Source organism: Gavialis gangeticus, unplaced genomic scaffold (genome assembly GCF_001723915.1).
Source record: "Gavialis gangeticus isolate Ggan-Ray unplaced genomic scaffold, GavGan_comp1, whole genome shotgun sequence".
NCBI lineage: Eukaryota > Metazoa > Chordata > Crocodylia > Gavialidae > Gavialis > Gavialis gangeticus.
Window position 1 is genome coordinate 179,813,333 of NW_017729032.1, and position 17,944 is coordinate 179,831,276.

The window sequence follows — 17,944 nt, forward strand, 5'->3', positions numbered from 1 at the left end:
TCTACTACAGAGCTCCCACACACCAGGCTACCAGAAGGGAACTGCTAACTAGGCTCTGGCTGGGGCTGTTTATAAAGGCCTGGCCCTGCCCCCTCCTGGTCATGTGACCAGCCCAGTTGCCCCAGCAACCGCCACTTGGGCTCCCTAGGTGATTGGCAGCTGCCCTTAACCCTTCCTAGGCACAGGGCACCTGCGTGACCCTGTGACAGTGTACCTTGTAATATTTGTTATTAACATATTTTACAATGTTTGGTTCTGTTCAAACACTGTACTTCTCCTAAAATTACGTAATTGTACATGGCCTTAGCACAGTCAAATAGGGATTGTAAAATGAGCACTTTCCTTCCTGAGGTATAAAAATGAAAGGGTACACAGTGCATCTGTATTGACACATGTCCATCCTGTTTTTTTATGAATAAATTCCCACTGACACTGCAGTTACTTTCAGCAAACATGCTGTAAGCAGATGTTCGTTAATTCCAAGTGTTTTCTGCCATTGTTTCGTTAAATCTGCTGAAAGTGCTTACAAGGGCCTGCAATACAACATTTAAACAACAACATCATTCTTTAAATTAAAGCTACTGATCTTGTAAAGCTTGATAAGCAAGAACATGTTGTAATTATTTCTTTGTAAGTGCACTATTTACATGTCATCATTTATTCCACAAAATAAGCCTTTTTCAATTGCTGTATAGTAGGTGCTGGAGTCGAGTTTATTCAGAATGAATGAATGAATACCCTCGATTCGCAAGACCAAAATAGATAAATCACTTGTCCTTCAAAAACACAAGGTAATTAACACAGCAAAGTCCCTAGTTAGGGAAACATTACTTATATGTTGTTTTGTCTCAGATGTAAAGAAAGATATGGCAAGGATGGATTGCTATATAGTTTGATATCTAAGTACAAAAATGTCCCCTTTTAATTCTTATCCTGGCAATTCCCAGTCCCCCAGGATGTAGGATGTGTGGTATTTATTATTTCACTCTAAGTATTGAGCCTTACCCAGGCTCCACGCACTCGACAATAATCCATGTAAAAACAATTAACCATCTGTGGTCACTGAGAGATGTTGTCGGACCTCCATCCTGGGGGTTTTAAAGACCTGGGTAGACAAAGTCTTGGCTGGGATGATCTAGTTGGATATGGTTCTGCTTTGAGCAAGGGATTGGACTAGATCAATCCATGGGAAGTGACCCAAAAGTGGGTTGCAAGAATATATGAAAGGGTATTGAACAAACTTTAAAGAATGGATCAGCAAATTTTTCAAATGGATTCTTCTTTAAAGGAGAAAAACATGGGACACAACAGGTTCCCCCTTGCAGGCTGGCAGAGTTCCAGCCTGCAACTGGCTGCTTGGGGCTAGGAGGAGTGTGGGGAGGGCAGTCAGGCAGGGGCACCATGTGCATATGCACACATGCATGTGGCAGCCAGGTACTGTGGAGAGTGGCTCCCGCAGCTCCTTGCAGGTAAGTCTGTGGGGAGGGGGGAGGGCACAGACAGCACATGTGGGGGTGGGACACAGGTGACGCTTCCTGCCACCCCACCTCCCCTCTGGGGTAGAGTTGTGGCTTGAGGGGAGTGGCAGCGATAGTTGGGCCATGGCAGTGGGATGCAGCTGTGACCCAGCATGGGAGTGGCTGGTGGCAGGAGGAGGTGAGGGCAGTGCACCTTCCCATCTGTTACTTCTTGCAGTCTGGCAACGCAGCTGGCATGGGGGTCCTGGAAGTGGCTGCAGCAATGAGTTCTACTGCTTCACTCTGCCATCTCACACTAGATCCTGCCTACTGGGCCGCAGAGGCAGCTCCTGCCTATGTTGGTGCAGCCAGGCTGCAGCTCCATGCTTGCTGTGGGTACAGAAATCTTGGGGGGCACATCACACACACACACACACACACACACACATGAACTGGGGGTGGGCACTGGGTCAGGAGTAAGGGGTACAAGCAGGGCTGGAGGGGTGGGGGGCTGTGGGTTGGGAGTGAAGGGCAATGGCAGAATCAGGAGGCTGAGAACCACTGGACTCGATGACTGCCTGAGGTCCCTTCCAACCCTCATTTTCTGTGATTCTGGGAATCTATAGAGTACCTATGTTACTGTTAGTACTGAATTTTAGTCCATTTCAAATTACTTATGCAATGCATACTCTTGTGCAGCTAATACACAGACCATAAAGACTGTGCTATGTTCACCAGCATGGTTAATCTCAGCCAAAAAGGCAACCAGAAGAGACAGACTTACAGGTTTGTTTGTCTCTATCCTTCAATGCCACTTCTGCCCAGGCAACAACTACTTGAAATTTTAATTGGAATTTCTTTTCCCATGCATTTTCCAGTCCATTCACCTCTCATTTCCCTCCTTTCTTAATAAAGCCCCCAAATCCTTTATTTCTGGTGGCAGAGCTATACTGCTATCCAGCATGTCTGCACATGGTGGATAGATGAATGACCTTCAGGGAAGGTTAGCTGTGAAATAAAAGGGTACCTGGTGAATAAGCAGTCATGGACCAAGCAGCTGCAGCACCACCAGTAAGCTTCCAGTCAGAGTGGAGGTAAACTACCAACTAGAGGGTAAGCTGTTTAATCTCAGCCAACTCTGAGCCAAAACCAAGACCACCCCATCTCAATCATTGAGTTCCAGTATGCTGATGGCAGGTCTTCCGTCAACAAGCTCTTAACGAGCAGTTCCCAGCTCTGGTAATTCACGTTCACAGTGAGACTCTGGAGAACGTTGAGTATTTCCCGTACCTCAGAAGCCAGCGTTCACAGAAGGTTGACATTGACAAAGAACTCCAACATTGCCTCAGTCAAGATAGACAGCATACAGGAGATACCTCTAGACATTGTAGAAGTACCATCAGTGCTGCCTGCAGAAGATCCTTTGAATCCAGTGGGAAGATAGGCCCAGCAACATTAATATCCTCTCTCAAGCAAATGCCATGAGCATTGAGGCGATTATCATCTGACATCAACTTTGCTGAGCTGGCCACGTCACCCAGATGTCCGACTCCAGACTCCCCAGGTTTTCTTCTCCCAGCTCAGTCAAGGCATAACCTCAGGAGGAGGGCAGAGAAAGCACTTCAAGAATGTCCTCAAGGCCAACTTCAAAAAATGCAACGTTGACATCAACTCATGGGAGGCTTGCTCATACCCACCCCAAATGGGGAAAGAGGCTGCTGCAAGGATCTCAGTACTTTGAAACCTTATGATGACAACAGGAGATGGAAAAGTGGGAGTGGCAGAAACTGTGTGTCATGGAGCCACCCACCCCACATGGAAACACGTGCCCAAGTTGCAGCAGAGTCTCTTGATCCTGGATCAGCTTTGTCAATCATCTTCGGACCCACAGATAAGACAATCATAAAACACAATCATCCTCAACTGTGAGGGATTGCTGAAGAAGAAAATCATTTTTGGATCACATTAGGCATGTATACACATGCTCTGGGAATTGGGAGGGGAGGGGGACACTTTTTAATTAAAATGCCCAGAGCGTCTCATGTATCAGTGTCCCCGCACTTAAAAATGGTGGTTGGGGCACTTTAACTAAAGCTTGTCGAACAAGCTGTAGTCAGAGCACCCACACTGCCATTTTTAAGCACAGGGACACTGATACATGAGACATTGGAGTCTTCTGGAGTGCAGTAATTACCTTGCAACTTGATTATTGAGTCTGCTCAGCTGTCCTGTATTTACAGTGCATTGGAGCAACCTTGCTGTTTGTGTATAGGTGCCCATTCTAATATACAGGGGCCTTATTAAATTGAAGATTTGAATATGAATTGAGAATCTTTGAAACATTTTCTTCTTATCGTATAGCCTTGTGGTTAAGCAGAAGTCTGTACTATAACTAAATCCTCTCCATCAAGGTGGCTTCAGTAGATGGGCAGATGAAGAAAATGCTCATTCAGTGTGAAAACCAGTGAATGTTCACATTCACAAGCCACTTTTAGCAAAACTGTTGGAACTTACTTATTTGCATTATGGTAGCACCTAGGAACCCCCTATAGTACCTAGACCCTATAGTGCAAGATGCAGGTAAAGAATAGAGTCTCTCTTTCAGAGAGTTAATAGTGTGTCAGCATGCAATAGGTGGGCAAAAGACACCCACTATTGGGTGCTGGTGAATGAGGAGGATGAAGTAACAAAACTAACAGTTGAGTAAATAAGCAAAAATCACAGCTTCCCACAATGATCAGTCCTGCTCAGCCAGCCAACCTAATACAGTTCAGCACGTTTTCTGTTTCTGCCTGTTCTTGCACCGGCTGGTCTTCATTTAAAAAAACAAACAAACTTCTAGGCTCTTGTTCAGTTTCTAAGATGAAGAATTGAATTAGACGTGCCCAGGGTATTCAAGAGGTCAGTTCTCTTGGAGATTACAAGTTGGAAATTTGGAAAAAACAGAGGAGAGATGGAACAATTTCAGACTGTGCTGGGACAATCTGCTTCATGTGAGATCTTCAAGGAACAATTACAGGAATAATGTTTGCTGTCAGCTGATGGAGTCAGAGCAGCAAGTGCATCATAAATCCACTTTTTTTTGTTTCAGGACCTCATGACATAATTTTTCTATTCAAACTAAGCCTGGAGAACAGTTATTCAAACTGGCTTTTCTTTCAAGCAGTGTTAAAGCCTTCATGCAACCCATAGCTAAAATACCAATTTTATTGTTGCTATTAAGAAAATATGCAGATTCCAAAACTTACTGATTTTTTTTTTTACAACTTTAGAAATCTCTTGGCGCATGGGAACAGACTTTACATATGTTCATTTTTTTTCGTAGCTGCATGACAGAAATGTGATTCATGTACATTGTATATGTTATAAAGCCAAAGTCATCTGGCATAACTCCATTGAAATTACTGATGTTACCATAGGGTTGAATTTGGACTGACACTGTGGAATTCAACCATTCTATGAAAAAAATATTGTGTCCACATGTTGCTTGAGATAAATTTTACTTGAATAACCTAATGATTTATAGATGTTTTTGATTTCTACCAAACTACAGAGCAGTTTTAGCTTATGACTAGGGATCTACCAAATTCACGGCAGAAGTGGGCTGTGTAGCATCTCATTTCATCTTGCAGGTTCCCCTATTCCCCTGCCCCCACTGCTGATTGGCTGAGGGGCGTGGGTGGTGGCCCTGTTGCTTGATGGTGACTGGCCAGGAGGCAAAAATGGCGGCATATTTAAAACTGTGGTTTTTAGCTCCCTGTTGATCAAGAGTGATTGTTGGGGCTTCTTTGCCAATTGATGTGGGGGGTGAGGAGGGGAGGAGGATGCATGGGGGAAAGTGCAAGCTTAAAGGAGCTGTTGCGTAGCCCGCTTCAGCCATGAATTAGGTAGGTCTCTATCTATGAAGCATAATTGACTTCGGTTTGTGCATTTATTTCACTGAGGACCTATGATACCAATTAATAGATCCCCTTTTCACAAATTTTGCTTATTATTTAAGGCCAGGGTTGGTAAACTACAGAAATAACTGGCCATTATGAAACATTACCTGTACCATGCCTCTGCTTAAACATTCTTTCCTCATTCAGTTCTCTCCAGAGGAGTAATATTTTTTGCATAAGAGCTTCTAAAAATTATTTTTCAGGGGAAAATGATTGCCATTATATCTGGATTAAGAACTCATACTGAGAGATGATGCATCTTGCATTTTCATCTGTTTAGCAACAGGTGGTAAAAACATCAACCTCTTCACTGGTTTGTTGAAAAATCACCCAAACTTTTATTCTGCTGCTATGATAATAGGAAAAGGATAGAATTATTTCTTTTTAAACCTCACTTCAATGAAATAAAAAATGGGAAGGATTTTTCAAACCTTTCATGAGGTATTTAACTATATCCTAGTTCTAAAGTGCTCTTCATCTTATCTGCTGAGGAGTCTATTTTGTAGCTTATTTGAGACTGAGAAATAAGCTAAGGATGCCTTTGATTCAAAAAAGTAGCAAAGACATTTTAATGTTAAGTTGTACAAGTTACAGTAAATTTGATGATGCCCAGTCTGCCCACAGGTTGGATCTGGCCAGAGATCCTGATCCTGCACTCGGAGTGGGGGCACAATAGGGCACCATTGGGCTGTGTAAAGAAGGGGGAGGAGGGTAGCCTGACCTCAGTCCAGTGGCATGGGGGAAGGGGACTTGGCCTGGCTGCAACTTGGCCCTGCAGTGGGGGAGGGAAGGGGTATGACCTGGCCACAATTCAGCTGGAACCAGGTCGTATCCGCTTTGGCATGGGGAAGGAGACTTGGCCTAGTTTGACCATGTGGGGAGAGGGAGTGTGGCCTGGTCCCAGCCCAGCTGTGCAGAGGGAATGGGGTGTGGTCCAGGTCCAATCTGTTCACAGAGCTTGGGAATTTGGCATGTGGGAGGGTAGAGGTATTAATTGCCACATTCCTCTGTCCCCACACTTCCTGGCCTGTGGGGACCCCCTTGGACTGCATGTCATGGCTCCATGAGCTAGATTTGACTTGTGGGCTGCAGGTTAAATACCCTTATATATATGATCAAAATGAATCTGCCCACCAAGAAACCAGGAAATGAGGAATATAGTGCCCAAATTTAAACTAGTCTAGGAATTTAGGGAGGCAACCCATGGGTATTAGTTTAATCATTTTGATAGGCTATAGAGCAGGAGAACCATGCAAAGGAGGGTTGTAATGAGGTGTGAGAAGAGAGTGCTCATCCACAAGAACAGTTGTCGAAAGCCCTTCTCTGATACTAAAGTTCTGCTGACCATGCCTGTGGCAGTATAGCGGTCTCTCTCACGTGTAGGTAGTTTCTAGGTCATGTAGGGATTCAGAGGTTAATGCCTCCACCTGAGTCATGGTAGGAACTGGCCTCCAATTAGAGTAGGTTATGGACCACAGATGTTATGCTCTTAGAAAAAAGTGCTTAACAAGTGGAGTATAGATTTCTGTATTAGCTTCAGTTTCCAAAGTAGGTTTAACATGTAGCCCATGGCTAAGTACAGACAGTCAAAAATCCTGAAGCTGAATCGATTCAGTCTTTGCAGATTAGTCTAAGCTGCACAGGTTAAATTGAAACAAGTGAACAGACCTTTGATTCAGGAAATGCAGCGACATGCCTGCACCGGCTCAGGCCAGAAGCCAGGGGGGGCACTAGAGCACTGCTGTGTGGCATGACCCAGTAGGGGCTGTGTGTTCACTTCTTCCTGCTACCGCAAGGTCTCTGGGATCTGCAGTCCTGACCCACAGCACCAGGACTCTGCAGGGTTGCTCGTCACTTCCTCTTCCTGCTTCCCAGGTGCCTCTGAGATTTGTAGTCCACATTTGCATCCAGCAGTAAGTTTGAGTGGGGGAAGGGATGTTTAACACCTCCTCCCAGGCCCCAGCTAGGGTTTGCTTGGGTGGGGGGCAGCCCTTCCTCCCCCTTGGAGACTGGGCTGCATCCCCAGCTGGGCTTGCTCCCACCTCCCCCACCTCCTGTGTGGGGACTATGATTTAACTTGAAACAGGAAGGGGTCTTGGGCAGAAATTTCATAAACTAGTTTGACCCAAATCAGTTAAGTTTGATACTATTCAACCAAGTTTGTCGTAAACTGGTTTCCGCCATTTTGGAGAACTGGCTTATATGCTCTGAGCTTCTGTTCTGTTATAGGTTCAAACCAGTTTCTGAACACTTAAACTGGTTTATGTGTAACTTCTTTTCTACCTTCAGTAGTTTCTCAGAAGAGTACATTGCTTAAATAGTGTTAGGGTATTGTTATTATTGTTCCATTATTTTGCAGTCACAATAATTATTTGAACTGTTACAGCATCAGCGTAGCAATTAATGCCTTATGTATATGCGGCAACTTACAGAATGCAAGTGTTTTAATAGACTCTGTGTTTGCAGAGATCATTTCCCTTACCACAGAAATGCAGCCACAGTGTTGAAAACATGTTAACTAAATATACTCAGTGGCAGATCCAGAGTGTGGTGTCATGGTTCAGTTGCACTCCAGCCAGTATGGGACCTTTGGGGTAGGCAGAAAGCCAGCAGAGAAGCAGGCGCAGGAAAGAGGAACCCATTTTCTGCCACTCTTCTTTGGCTGCTTACAGACATGTAAAAAAACATAACAAAAAAGAACAGCACTTTACTATAAACTTGATGTGCCCCCATGCTGAGCCCAGTGCATGCCCAGAAAAGGCATCATGTTAGCTGGACCCAGCTCGCCGAGATTGGGCACTTTAGTGGCGCTTTTTTGGAGCTTTTATCTAATAGCTAAAAGATAAAAAAAAGCACCAAGAAGCCCTGCTGAAGTGCCCAATCTGCTGCAGAGCCAGATCAGACTAATGTGATGTCTCTTCTGGGCATGTTCTGGGCTTGGTGCAGGGACTGCTTCTTCTAATAAAGCACTTACTGGAAGCTGCTTCTTCCAGTTAAGCCCCCTCACCCTTTTTTTTTAACGTTGGTCTGCAGCCTTTGTGGCTAAGCCTGACACCCTGTGCAGCTGCTCCCTGCAGCCACACCCCCTGCCCAGCAGGTGATATGAGCAGCTATATAGGGTTCCCCATGTGTGTGGGTCAGCTGGGAACAGTGGCAGCAAGGGCCAGGTCCTCCTTCCTGTGACTGCTTCCTACCTCTGCTCCCCTGCACCCCCCAAGCCCAAAGGCTCCAACTGTGCCCTGCCTTCACCCCTACCATGGTGAGGGTGGTATTGCACACCCCACTTTATAAATCTTCTACCTGCCCATGTTTATGCTAACACTGTGCAGCAGTGGAAGGAGTAATAAGTGTGCAGCAGTGGAAGGAGTAATAAGTAATCAGATATCTATTTTACATTAATGGGCATGTAAGTAAACAGAATATACCTGATCAGTTTTAACAGAGAGTTGTAAACGTACCTGAGAGTTTTCAGTTCCGTAAAACTTCTTCACTTCATTACTCAATGCTAATTAAGTTGTCTATAATGAACCAGTGAGACGTTTTATGCAAAGGTTGTGCTTCTTCTCTCCTAGATTACGGAACTGTGTGGTGCAAAACGTGTGGGTTACTTTGGTCCTGCTCAGTTTTATGTTGCTCTGAAATTAATCGCTGCAGCACAGTCTGGCCTCCCAGTACGGCTAGAGAGCATTAAGAGTGGTAAGCAGCTCATTTTGCTTAGTTTACTTACAAGGTTGTTCTTTAATTGTTTGCATGTGTACTGTACGTTGTTTGCTTTGTTTAGTTTTATCTGAACCTGAGAGTAAATCAAAATCCTATCAGAGGCAGGGAGAGACAGGTGAAGAAGATAATTCTATTATCCATAAATTATGTATAGAGAATTATAGTGAACTCATGGAGAATAAATTGTTTCTTCCTGTAGAAAAGCAACAAGCCAACAGAGCTGTCATGATTATGGGCTCATTTCTGCCAACCGTTACTCATCTTCATTTCCAAACTCTAAAGTTGTTCTGCTCAGGCTGACTGATATATTTGCATGGAGTAAATATTACTAGGATTCTTAAGGAATATGGGAATTTGGCTCAACTGGCAGGACTTAAGCGTTCCTTTTCAAATGGAAATAAATGGGCATTAAGCACAGTGGCAAAACCTCACCTTATTATCAAGTAATGTTAGTGTTTATGTTGAGGATAGTTGAAAATGCATTTGTTTTTCATTGTCCATTGAAATAAATGTTCAGTGCACCTCTGTGTGGAAAAATGCTTGCTACAAGAAACTTAAAAAAAAATTCTAAGTGGTCAATTTGAAACAGTGCTTTTACCTGTAAAACTTTTAATAGCTAATATGGGACTATAACTATATACTGCCACATGCCAGATCAGAGGTAAAAGACTCAAACTTCAGATTGTTCTGCTGGGCTGATAATGTCAGTCTGATATAGGAAAGAGAGTGACAGTCTAGATAGCATAACTTCTACAGCACTCCCACTAACTAGATGGCCAACCAAAGACAACTGTAGTCAGAAGCTGATTTTAATACTTAAATATAGACTGCTTTAGATAGACGATGAAATTTTAACTTCTGGAGCCATCTTGTGCCAGTTTGTCATTCTTTAGTCATTCTTTGTATGACTGAAATCCAGCAAAGGATTCATCTATAAATCAGAATATAAAAATATTAGTGAGCATAGGTTTTCAGTTGCACTGGACATATCAGGGTATTAATACTATCCTTTGACAAAATCAGCCCAAGACAGGGAAGTCTACAGTATGCCAGTACTATATTTTGAAACCTTGCTGTACATTTTCTAACAGAATAATAGATGGGATCCAAGAGTGTGACATGTTCTAACTCCAAACTAAAGTTTCCTATTTTTTAAATAGTTTCTAATAATTTCTTTTTTTATATATATTTTCTAAACTGCACTGGATAAGGTCCCGGACTCTAACCTTTATGGCCATGACCAGACAAGTCCGGTATGTAGCGCTGCAGACATGTCTGTGGTGCCACATACCGCACATTCAGTTGTTCTTTGCACTGCAAGAGAGCAGCATAGAAAAGTTATTTGACCCTTGGATATCCAGGGGTCAAAAAAACCCATAGGAAAAAAAAAGCAGAGCACCGCATGTGGGGGCAGCATGCACTGCTCAGAAGCAGAGCTGGGCTGCCTGGAGCTGCACTGCGGCTACTGGCCAGGCTCCGCACAGCAGAATCGCCACTGGTGCAGTCCAGGAGGCCCCCAGAACCCCAGGTAAGGCTGCTGGATAACTTGGCATGTGCCAGAGCACATGTGGCACAGGCATTCCCCGGGGAATAGTTGTCCCCGGCGAACCGAATGTCCACACAACTTTTCTGAAAGCATCTAAGAACAGGATCATAGATAGATTTGATCATCAAACTCAAGTGCAGAGGCAGAGCTCCTTTACACATGCAGGCAAAGGCGCAATGGGATCTAATGCATGGTCCCACAATTGTGCCTCCTGCCATGCACGTGTGGCATAACAGGAGGTACAATTGTGTGGATCAAGCATTAGGTCCCATTGGGTATTATTGCTGGTGCAGGGGAAGCTTGGGAACACCATCCTGGGCTCCCCCTGCTGTGAGTCCCACAGCTGACGGGACTTGGTGGGGCTCACAGTGGGGGCAGCATTCCCTGCACTGCAAGCCCTGCTGCCAGTGTGGGCTGCGGGGCTTGCAGTGGGAACAGCACTGGGAATGCTGCCCACACTGCGAACCCCTAACCTCACAAGGTTTGCAGCATTCTCCCCACTGAGAGCCCTGCAGCTGAAGACACTGCCCCTGCTACAAGCCCCTCAGCTGATGGGGAGACATAGGGGAGCACTTGGCCCCATGTTCAATTAATAGTGTGATTAGAATAAGTTACAAAGTTATTACACACTTTTGTGGAATAATTTTATAGCTATTGCTTGCTTTTTCACACCATGAATTGGTTGAACATGTAGCTGGGTCACAACTTAAGGCATGATTACCTGGTTAATTGCTTCTTAAAAGTAACATGTAGAAGGGGCCATATAAACCTTGTATTTCAAAGGGTTGTATTTAAACAAAGAGCAGCAGCAAGGTGCAAAAACTAAACTGTAGCAGTTATCTAGGAGATGTTCAAAACCAGAACATTTTTTTTGGACTTTGGGTTAGTGTGACTATTTGGTATATCTGTCCATCTACAATGTACACATTCTGGTAGATAGTTTGAAATCACTATATCTCTGAAGGGGTCAGCAGATGGCTGACTCATCTGCTCTCAGGGCTAGTGCAACATCCTTTCCGTACTGGGGACACCATGATTAGCTTCTATTCAAATTGGAGTACTTACGGCCAGTAGAGTAGCTGAAGCTAAAGGGAACCTGTTCAGACAAATTTATCTATATGAAGGGGAGTTAGATCAGTGGAGTTTGCCCAGGAGGGGAGCAAAAGGAAAAACAGTCAAAACAAAACAATGTTTTTTAGCATTAGCATTCAGAGCCCAGAGGGGCTCTGTGGTGCTTACCTTTTTCCTCACTCTCACACCAGAAAACCTGTGTTATTCATGTTCACCTTCCAAGAACCCTCCATGCTGTGGAGCTGTACACAGCTGCATTTCTTTACCCATAACCATACTAGTGCTTTGGTTACGTGTCACTAGGGTTGCTGGGAGGATTGTATATTATTTTAGGTGACCCAGATTACCCCCTACTGTTGTGGCTCTGGAAATTGTACCCTGATTGATACAGGCTTATTTATGTGTTTAGCAGTTGGAGGATGGTGATGGAATCCATATTTGAGAGCAAGATAGTTTTCCCAGCAAAAACCATTTGGATGCCTCTGAACAACATATGAAAGGAGATGGATGAAAATTTTCACTAATAATTATGGGATGGCATTGAGGACTAGCTGAACTTGAGTTTAGTTGCATGAGTTTTAATTATACCCTCATTGCTATATCCTCATTGCAGAGTTCTTGAGTCTGAGTCTGCCTTAATGAGAAACATGGACTGTAATCCATAGCCTCAGCTGTGCAAGTGAGCGTGGGTTCACAGTGAAAACAAGCATAGGCCTAAGGGTTTGCTCTGTGAATGGTAAGAGGTATGGGATTAAAACACACACAAGCACTTGGGGTAAACCTGTTGTGTAAATAGAGAGAAAAAAGGGGTGTGCTTTTCATAGATTTCATAGATGTTAGGGCTGGAAGGGACCTTGAAGATTATCAGGTCCAGCCCCCTGCCCTAGAGGCAGGAAGTCAGCTAGGGTCAAAGGATCCCAGCAAGATAAGCATCCAAACATTTCTTGAAAGAGTCCAAAGCAGGTGCCTGCACCACTTCTGAAGGGAGTCTTGGGGGCTCAGACAGTAAAGACATTTTTCTTATGTCCAGCCTGAAATGGTCTTGGAGGAGTTTATGACCATTGGTCCTTGTTTTACCTTGGGGCGCTCTGGTGAACAGATGTTCTCCCAGATCCTGATGTACACCCCTTATGTACTTATAGGCAACCACCAGGTCCCCCCTGAGCCTGTGCTTTTCCAGGCTGATGAGTCCCATAGCTCTCAGCCTCTCTTCATAAGACCTGTTCTCTTGCCCTCTGATCATGTGTGTGGCTATCCTCTGAACTCTCTCAAGCTTCTCCACATCCTTCTTGAATTGCAGAGCCCAGAATTGGATGCAGTATCCAGCTGCAGCCTCACCAAGGCTGAGTACAGCGGGAGGATGACATCCTGAGGTTTACTTGAGAAGCATCCATGGATGCAAGACAGAGTTTGGTTAGCTTTACCAACTGTGACATCGCATTGGTGGCTCATGTTCATCTTGTGGCAAGCGTAGCACTGCCGAGCCTATAAGCATGCTGCAGGTTCCTCCCACCCTGAGGTGGAGTACCTTACATTTCTTGGTATTGAACGTCATCATGTTTGTATCCACCCACTTACTAAGTTTATCCAAGCCAGCCTGGATCACTAGCCTTGGGGCATAGCCTCAGGTGTGGATGCCATGCCCCAGAGTTTAGTGTCATCGGCAAACTTAGCCAGTGCGCTGCTGACACCAGTGTCCACGTTGCTGATAAAGATGTTAAAGAGAACCGGTCCAAGGACAGAGCCTTGGGGGATGCCATTGGTCATGGAGGAGGAGGCCTCTCACAATGGGAGACCCCTCTCTCCACCCCGATGCTGCCACCTGCTGGTAGTGGGTCTTGAAGTAGCGTTGCCAGGTTTCGTAAGAAAAAAACCAGCACTGCCTTTAAAAACAAGCCCAACGCATTTCCAAGAGAGGGGACTGGGTGTTAGAGGTGTGTGTGGTGGGGAGGTTGTGAGGGGGTGTGGCTGTTTCGGTAGGGCAATAGGGTATGTTGGGGTATATATGTGGGTGGGGGGGAAGGGTGGGGGTGTGCGGAGACCCCACCCCACACAGTCTCCCCCATGATGCACAGCCTCTGCTGCCAGTGACGGTTGCCTTCGGGGCCTGCACAGACACCAGTGCTCCGTGATGCACGGCACTGGCTAGCACGGCACAGTGGTGGCGAAGAGCACAGCTCTACCCATTGCCTCTCACACCATGCTCTGTGAGCCCACATGCAGCTCCATGCTACCAGGGGGAAGTAGTGTGGGCTGGAGCCAGCTGCTTCCCGTGACCTGCACAGCAGGGGGCGGGGAAGGCAACCAGCTCCAGGCTTTCCCTGGTAGTGTGGAGCTGCATGTGTGCCACATGGAGCTCAGCGCAAGAGAGGTGGCTGCTGGGGCTGTGTTCCACCACGCAGCACTGGTCGGAGCTGCGTGTGGGCTATGAGTGCCCCGTGGGCTGCCACTGCTAATAGCAGGGGCTGTGCACCATGTGCACCCGAGCTCTGCACTCTTGCCACCCCCCTGTGTGTGGGCTTCATGGTCCTGCCCATCCGCAGATCCCCCATCCTGGCACCCACCGTCTCCCTACCTGTTGCCTGGAGCAAGCCAGAGGCTGGGTAGGCTCGCAGACCCTTGGGGCGGCAGCTGCAGCAGCCCTGCCCAGAAGCTGCGTGCTGGCAGGGCCGGGCTCTTACAACCCCATCTTGTTTCTACAGTCGGGACCCACAGTTTGGGAACCACTGTATTACAGAAAAGCCAAAAAATAATCAACCTCTAAATAAAAAAACCCCCCAAAAACCTGAAACCTGCAACTCTAAAAATCAAAGCAACTTTTTGAAAAAACAAGCCCAATTTTGCTTATTATAAGTGGACTTGGCAACACTGGCTTGGAGCCACTGCTAGGAAGTGGCCTCAGTGAGACCAGCTGAGGGAAGCAGAGGCGAAGGGAAGGGAAGGGAGGCGGATGGGGCCATTCGTGCCACTGCCATGGAAGGGCCCTAGGCATGTGCCTAGTGTGCCTATGTGTTAATCTGGCCCTGACAGACAGAGACAGACAGATGAGCTGCCAAACTGCTGAAGTGCAGTCAAGACAAGACTGTACTGTGGCAAGGAGGAGACAGGTTGAAAGCCTAGTGCATTGGTTCCCAATGTTTTTAGACCATGGGCCGGCAAACTGCGGACCAGCTTACTGCAGTTTGGAAGTGACCAGCATACTGTGGACCAGCAGCCAACCCTTTCTTATACTCAGTACTGTACAGGGCCATGGCTCAGAGGGTGGGAACCTCTGGTCCAGTGCAGTTATGGAGGCCTTAACACAGATGGCTCCACTAGAGAAGTGTGACTGTGGGAATGCAAGTAGCTCACCTTGTTTGAGCAGTTCTGCATGGTTTCAGGCTTAACAAAAAGAACACAGGAATACCAGGTAAATGCCCTCCTTTTTGCTGTGGGAGAAGCTGTGGATGATGTTGTAAGGGAGTGCAGATCATTCAGACTGGTAGAAATAATTCAGGAGAAAATGTCATCAGATGACAATGAGCCTGTGCTACAAGGAACTATATCTTCAATAGAAGAATCAATAACTTTGTACATTAATATAGACCTCAGAGGTTGAATCATTACATTCAAAATAGACACTGGCATTGCAGTTACTGCCATCGGTGCTAAAGATTATGATCCATCCTGGGATGGAGATCTGCAAAGGTCAGATGAAATTGTCAGAAGGGCAAGTAATACTGCATTAGAAGTGTGTGGCCAATTTAAGAGGATATTGGGTATCTCAGTCCAGAGAGAAACATACAGCTGTTCAGGCTGGACTGAAAGGAGGTATTGGTTACCTTCCTCATAGGTATCTAATATAGCTTCTTAGGGAAGAGCTAGTTCTCCTCCACAAGAAATCCCCTGGAACAGCCATGCACTTTATATTTGTGTCAGGAAAAAAAGGCTTTTCTCCCAGCACAACTGTAATGTTTGTTTGTGGCTCTTGTGTCCATTTGCCTCCATTAGCTGTTATTTCTCCTCAAAAAGATAATCTGTTGGTCCAGAATACACACTTGGTTGAGGTCTGGGAAAGGGTGTGGTAAACTACCAAGGAGGCTGGCAGAGATGGCATAAGGCTCAGGGTAAAGACAATTAGGCTGTACAGTCTCAGTTCTCAGTGGAGGATCTGTGCTCTAAGAAGTGTTCAAAGAGCCAAAGCCTCTGCCTGCACTGTACTCAGATTTAACAGGCAAAATCCACATAGAAAGGCATGTTGGGATCCAAACACAGCAGCCTGGTGAGTCTCCAGTAGGGTGTTTGATCAGGAATGAGACGGTCAGAAACTGGGTCTATTAAGATTATCCCTTTTAGGTGGTCTGCTGTACTGGATTTCTTTTTAGGATACCAATATTAATCTGAAGAAAAGTCAACTCCTTCAGAAGTTTTATTGGGACTTACTAAGTATGTTTTACCTATAAAGTACCTGGAAACACTACATAAATTCGAGTAAACAAAGGTCTTTACAGTCCTTAGACTGATATCTCATTATTTGCTGTTGTTGAAATGTTTCCAGGGACCAAAACAGTGCTAATTGCTTCTGAAATATAGTAGGTCTTTTGAAGCAGATGAACAAATGAGCAGTATAACTGCATTGATTTCTCTTGTTCATGGAAATAACTATATATATAAATGATTACAGAGCTGTTGTCATGTTTTACTTGATTTCTGGAAGCTTTATTCTGTTCGTTTGGTTGCAATGATCTTGTAAGTTACCATGTGGAGACATGAAAGCTTCCAACAATATGATAAGTTTCCTCAGAGCAATATTGAATTTTTGCAAGAAGCATTTGATTATAATAAAGTGTTATTTTTCATCTCTTTTGAGTTATAATAAAGGATGGCAATATGACAGTACAGTCTCACTGGGCTTCGAAACAGTCTCTGGAACTCAGTATTTTATCTTATTTCTGTTATGTGGAAGTGTGGAGAACAAAGTTATCTTAACTCCATAAACTTATTGCTCCCACAGTTTATGCTGGAACTTGCTGTGTTTTTCTTTAGATCACCCTGAGTAACATAAGTAATGGCGATAGCTAGGGATAAGATACATTTCAGTTTGAGACTTTGCTGCACATTATACAAGTAGAACCTCCCTCTTCTCTGTAGTGTTAAAGTATATCTACAGTTAGTGAATATACCTTTGACTTAGCTTCACATTTGCTTTCAAGACTAAAATCATTCCAGGACTTCCATAGGATGGTATTGTCTGTTCTGGTAATTCCTAGTCTATTTAAAAAAAAAAAAAGAAAGAAGAAAGAAATAGTATAACTGTTTGTTGATTTTTTTTTTTTGTTTGTTTTCTTTGTTTTGTTTTGGGGTTTTTTTGCAATATGATGCTGCTTCAAAGATTGTCATTGCACCCTAGTTTCATTTGAACTTTTCTTTCTGTTAATGAAGAATTGCCTCTGCCCCGGTTTGTGGCATTGAAAAATGACAGTGAAATGAGATATGGGACTCCAGCAGAAATCCATGGAGCCAAATGTCAGATTCCACACACAGCTTTGGATAAAAATTCCTTCAAAAGAGCAGACGAGGGAGATAAACAGGTAATATGTCTCTAGTAAAAGTAAACCTGTTACTGTGTAAGAAGAACTTTGGGCCGAGTCCTTAAAAGAGGTAACTTCAAATGTATGCTTACTCCATTAATGTAATGGTATGCTTTGCAAAGTTGATTATATACATGTGAAAAATTGTTAGTCAGATTATGCCCTTGTTTTGATATGCCTTCATACCGGCTATAACCCCAAAGGATTTTATTCGTTCATTCAACTCTAATAATGTATGATACATAATTCTATAAGAGTTAAATAATTGTTTAGAAATATGCCTATATGGCATTTTCCTAACATTTGCTAGAGTGGGTTCAGAGGGAAAGCAAAGATGGACAGTTAGAAAACTCGCTTTTTAAAGAACAGAAAAACTACCACATTCTTTTTTCCTCTGATCTTCTTGGAAGTATTATACCAGGCTACTTTTAGAAACCCAAGATTTTCTTTAACCTTCAGTAAAAAAAAATTCACCCAGACACAATCTCTGTTGCCACTCTGACCTTCTGAATTCTTTATTTAAGTGTGTCATAAAGAGGTCTATATTAGCTGTATTTTTTACGGTTCAGGATGAGTATGATGTTACACACACACACACACACACACACACACACACACACACACACACACACACACACA

The 17,944-nt window shown here is 44.4% G+C and overlaps 1 protein-coding gene across 1 annotated transcript in view; it reads left to right on the forward strand.

Moving 5' to 3' along the window:
• REPS2 (RALBP1 associated Eps domain containing 2) overlaps positions 1-17,944 on the forward strand; it is a 208,323-nt gene that overhangs the window by 44,198 nt on the left and 146,181 nt on the right. The window contains exons 4-5 of the mRNA XM_019524650.1: positions 8,971-9,094; positions 17,157-17,305. Coding sequence (XP_019380195.1) covers positions 8,971-9,094; positions 17,157-17,305 — 273 coding nt within the window. The remainder of the gene's footprint in view (positions 1-8,970; positions 9,095-17,156; positions 17,306-17,944) is intronic.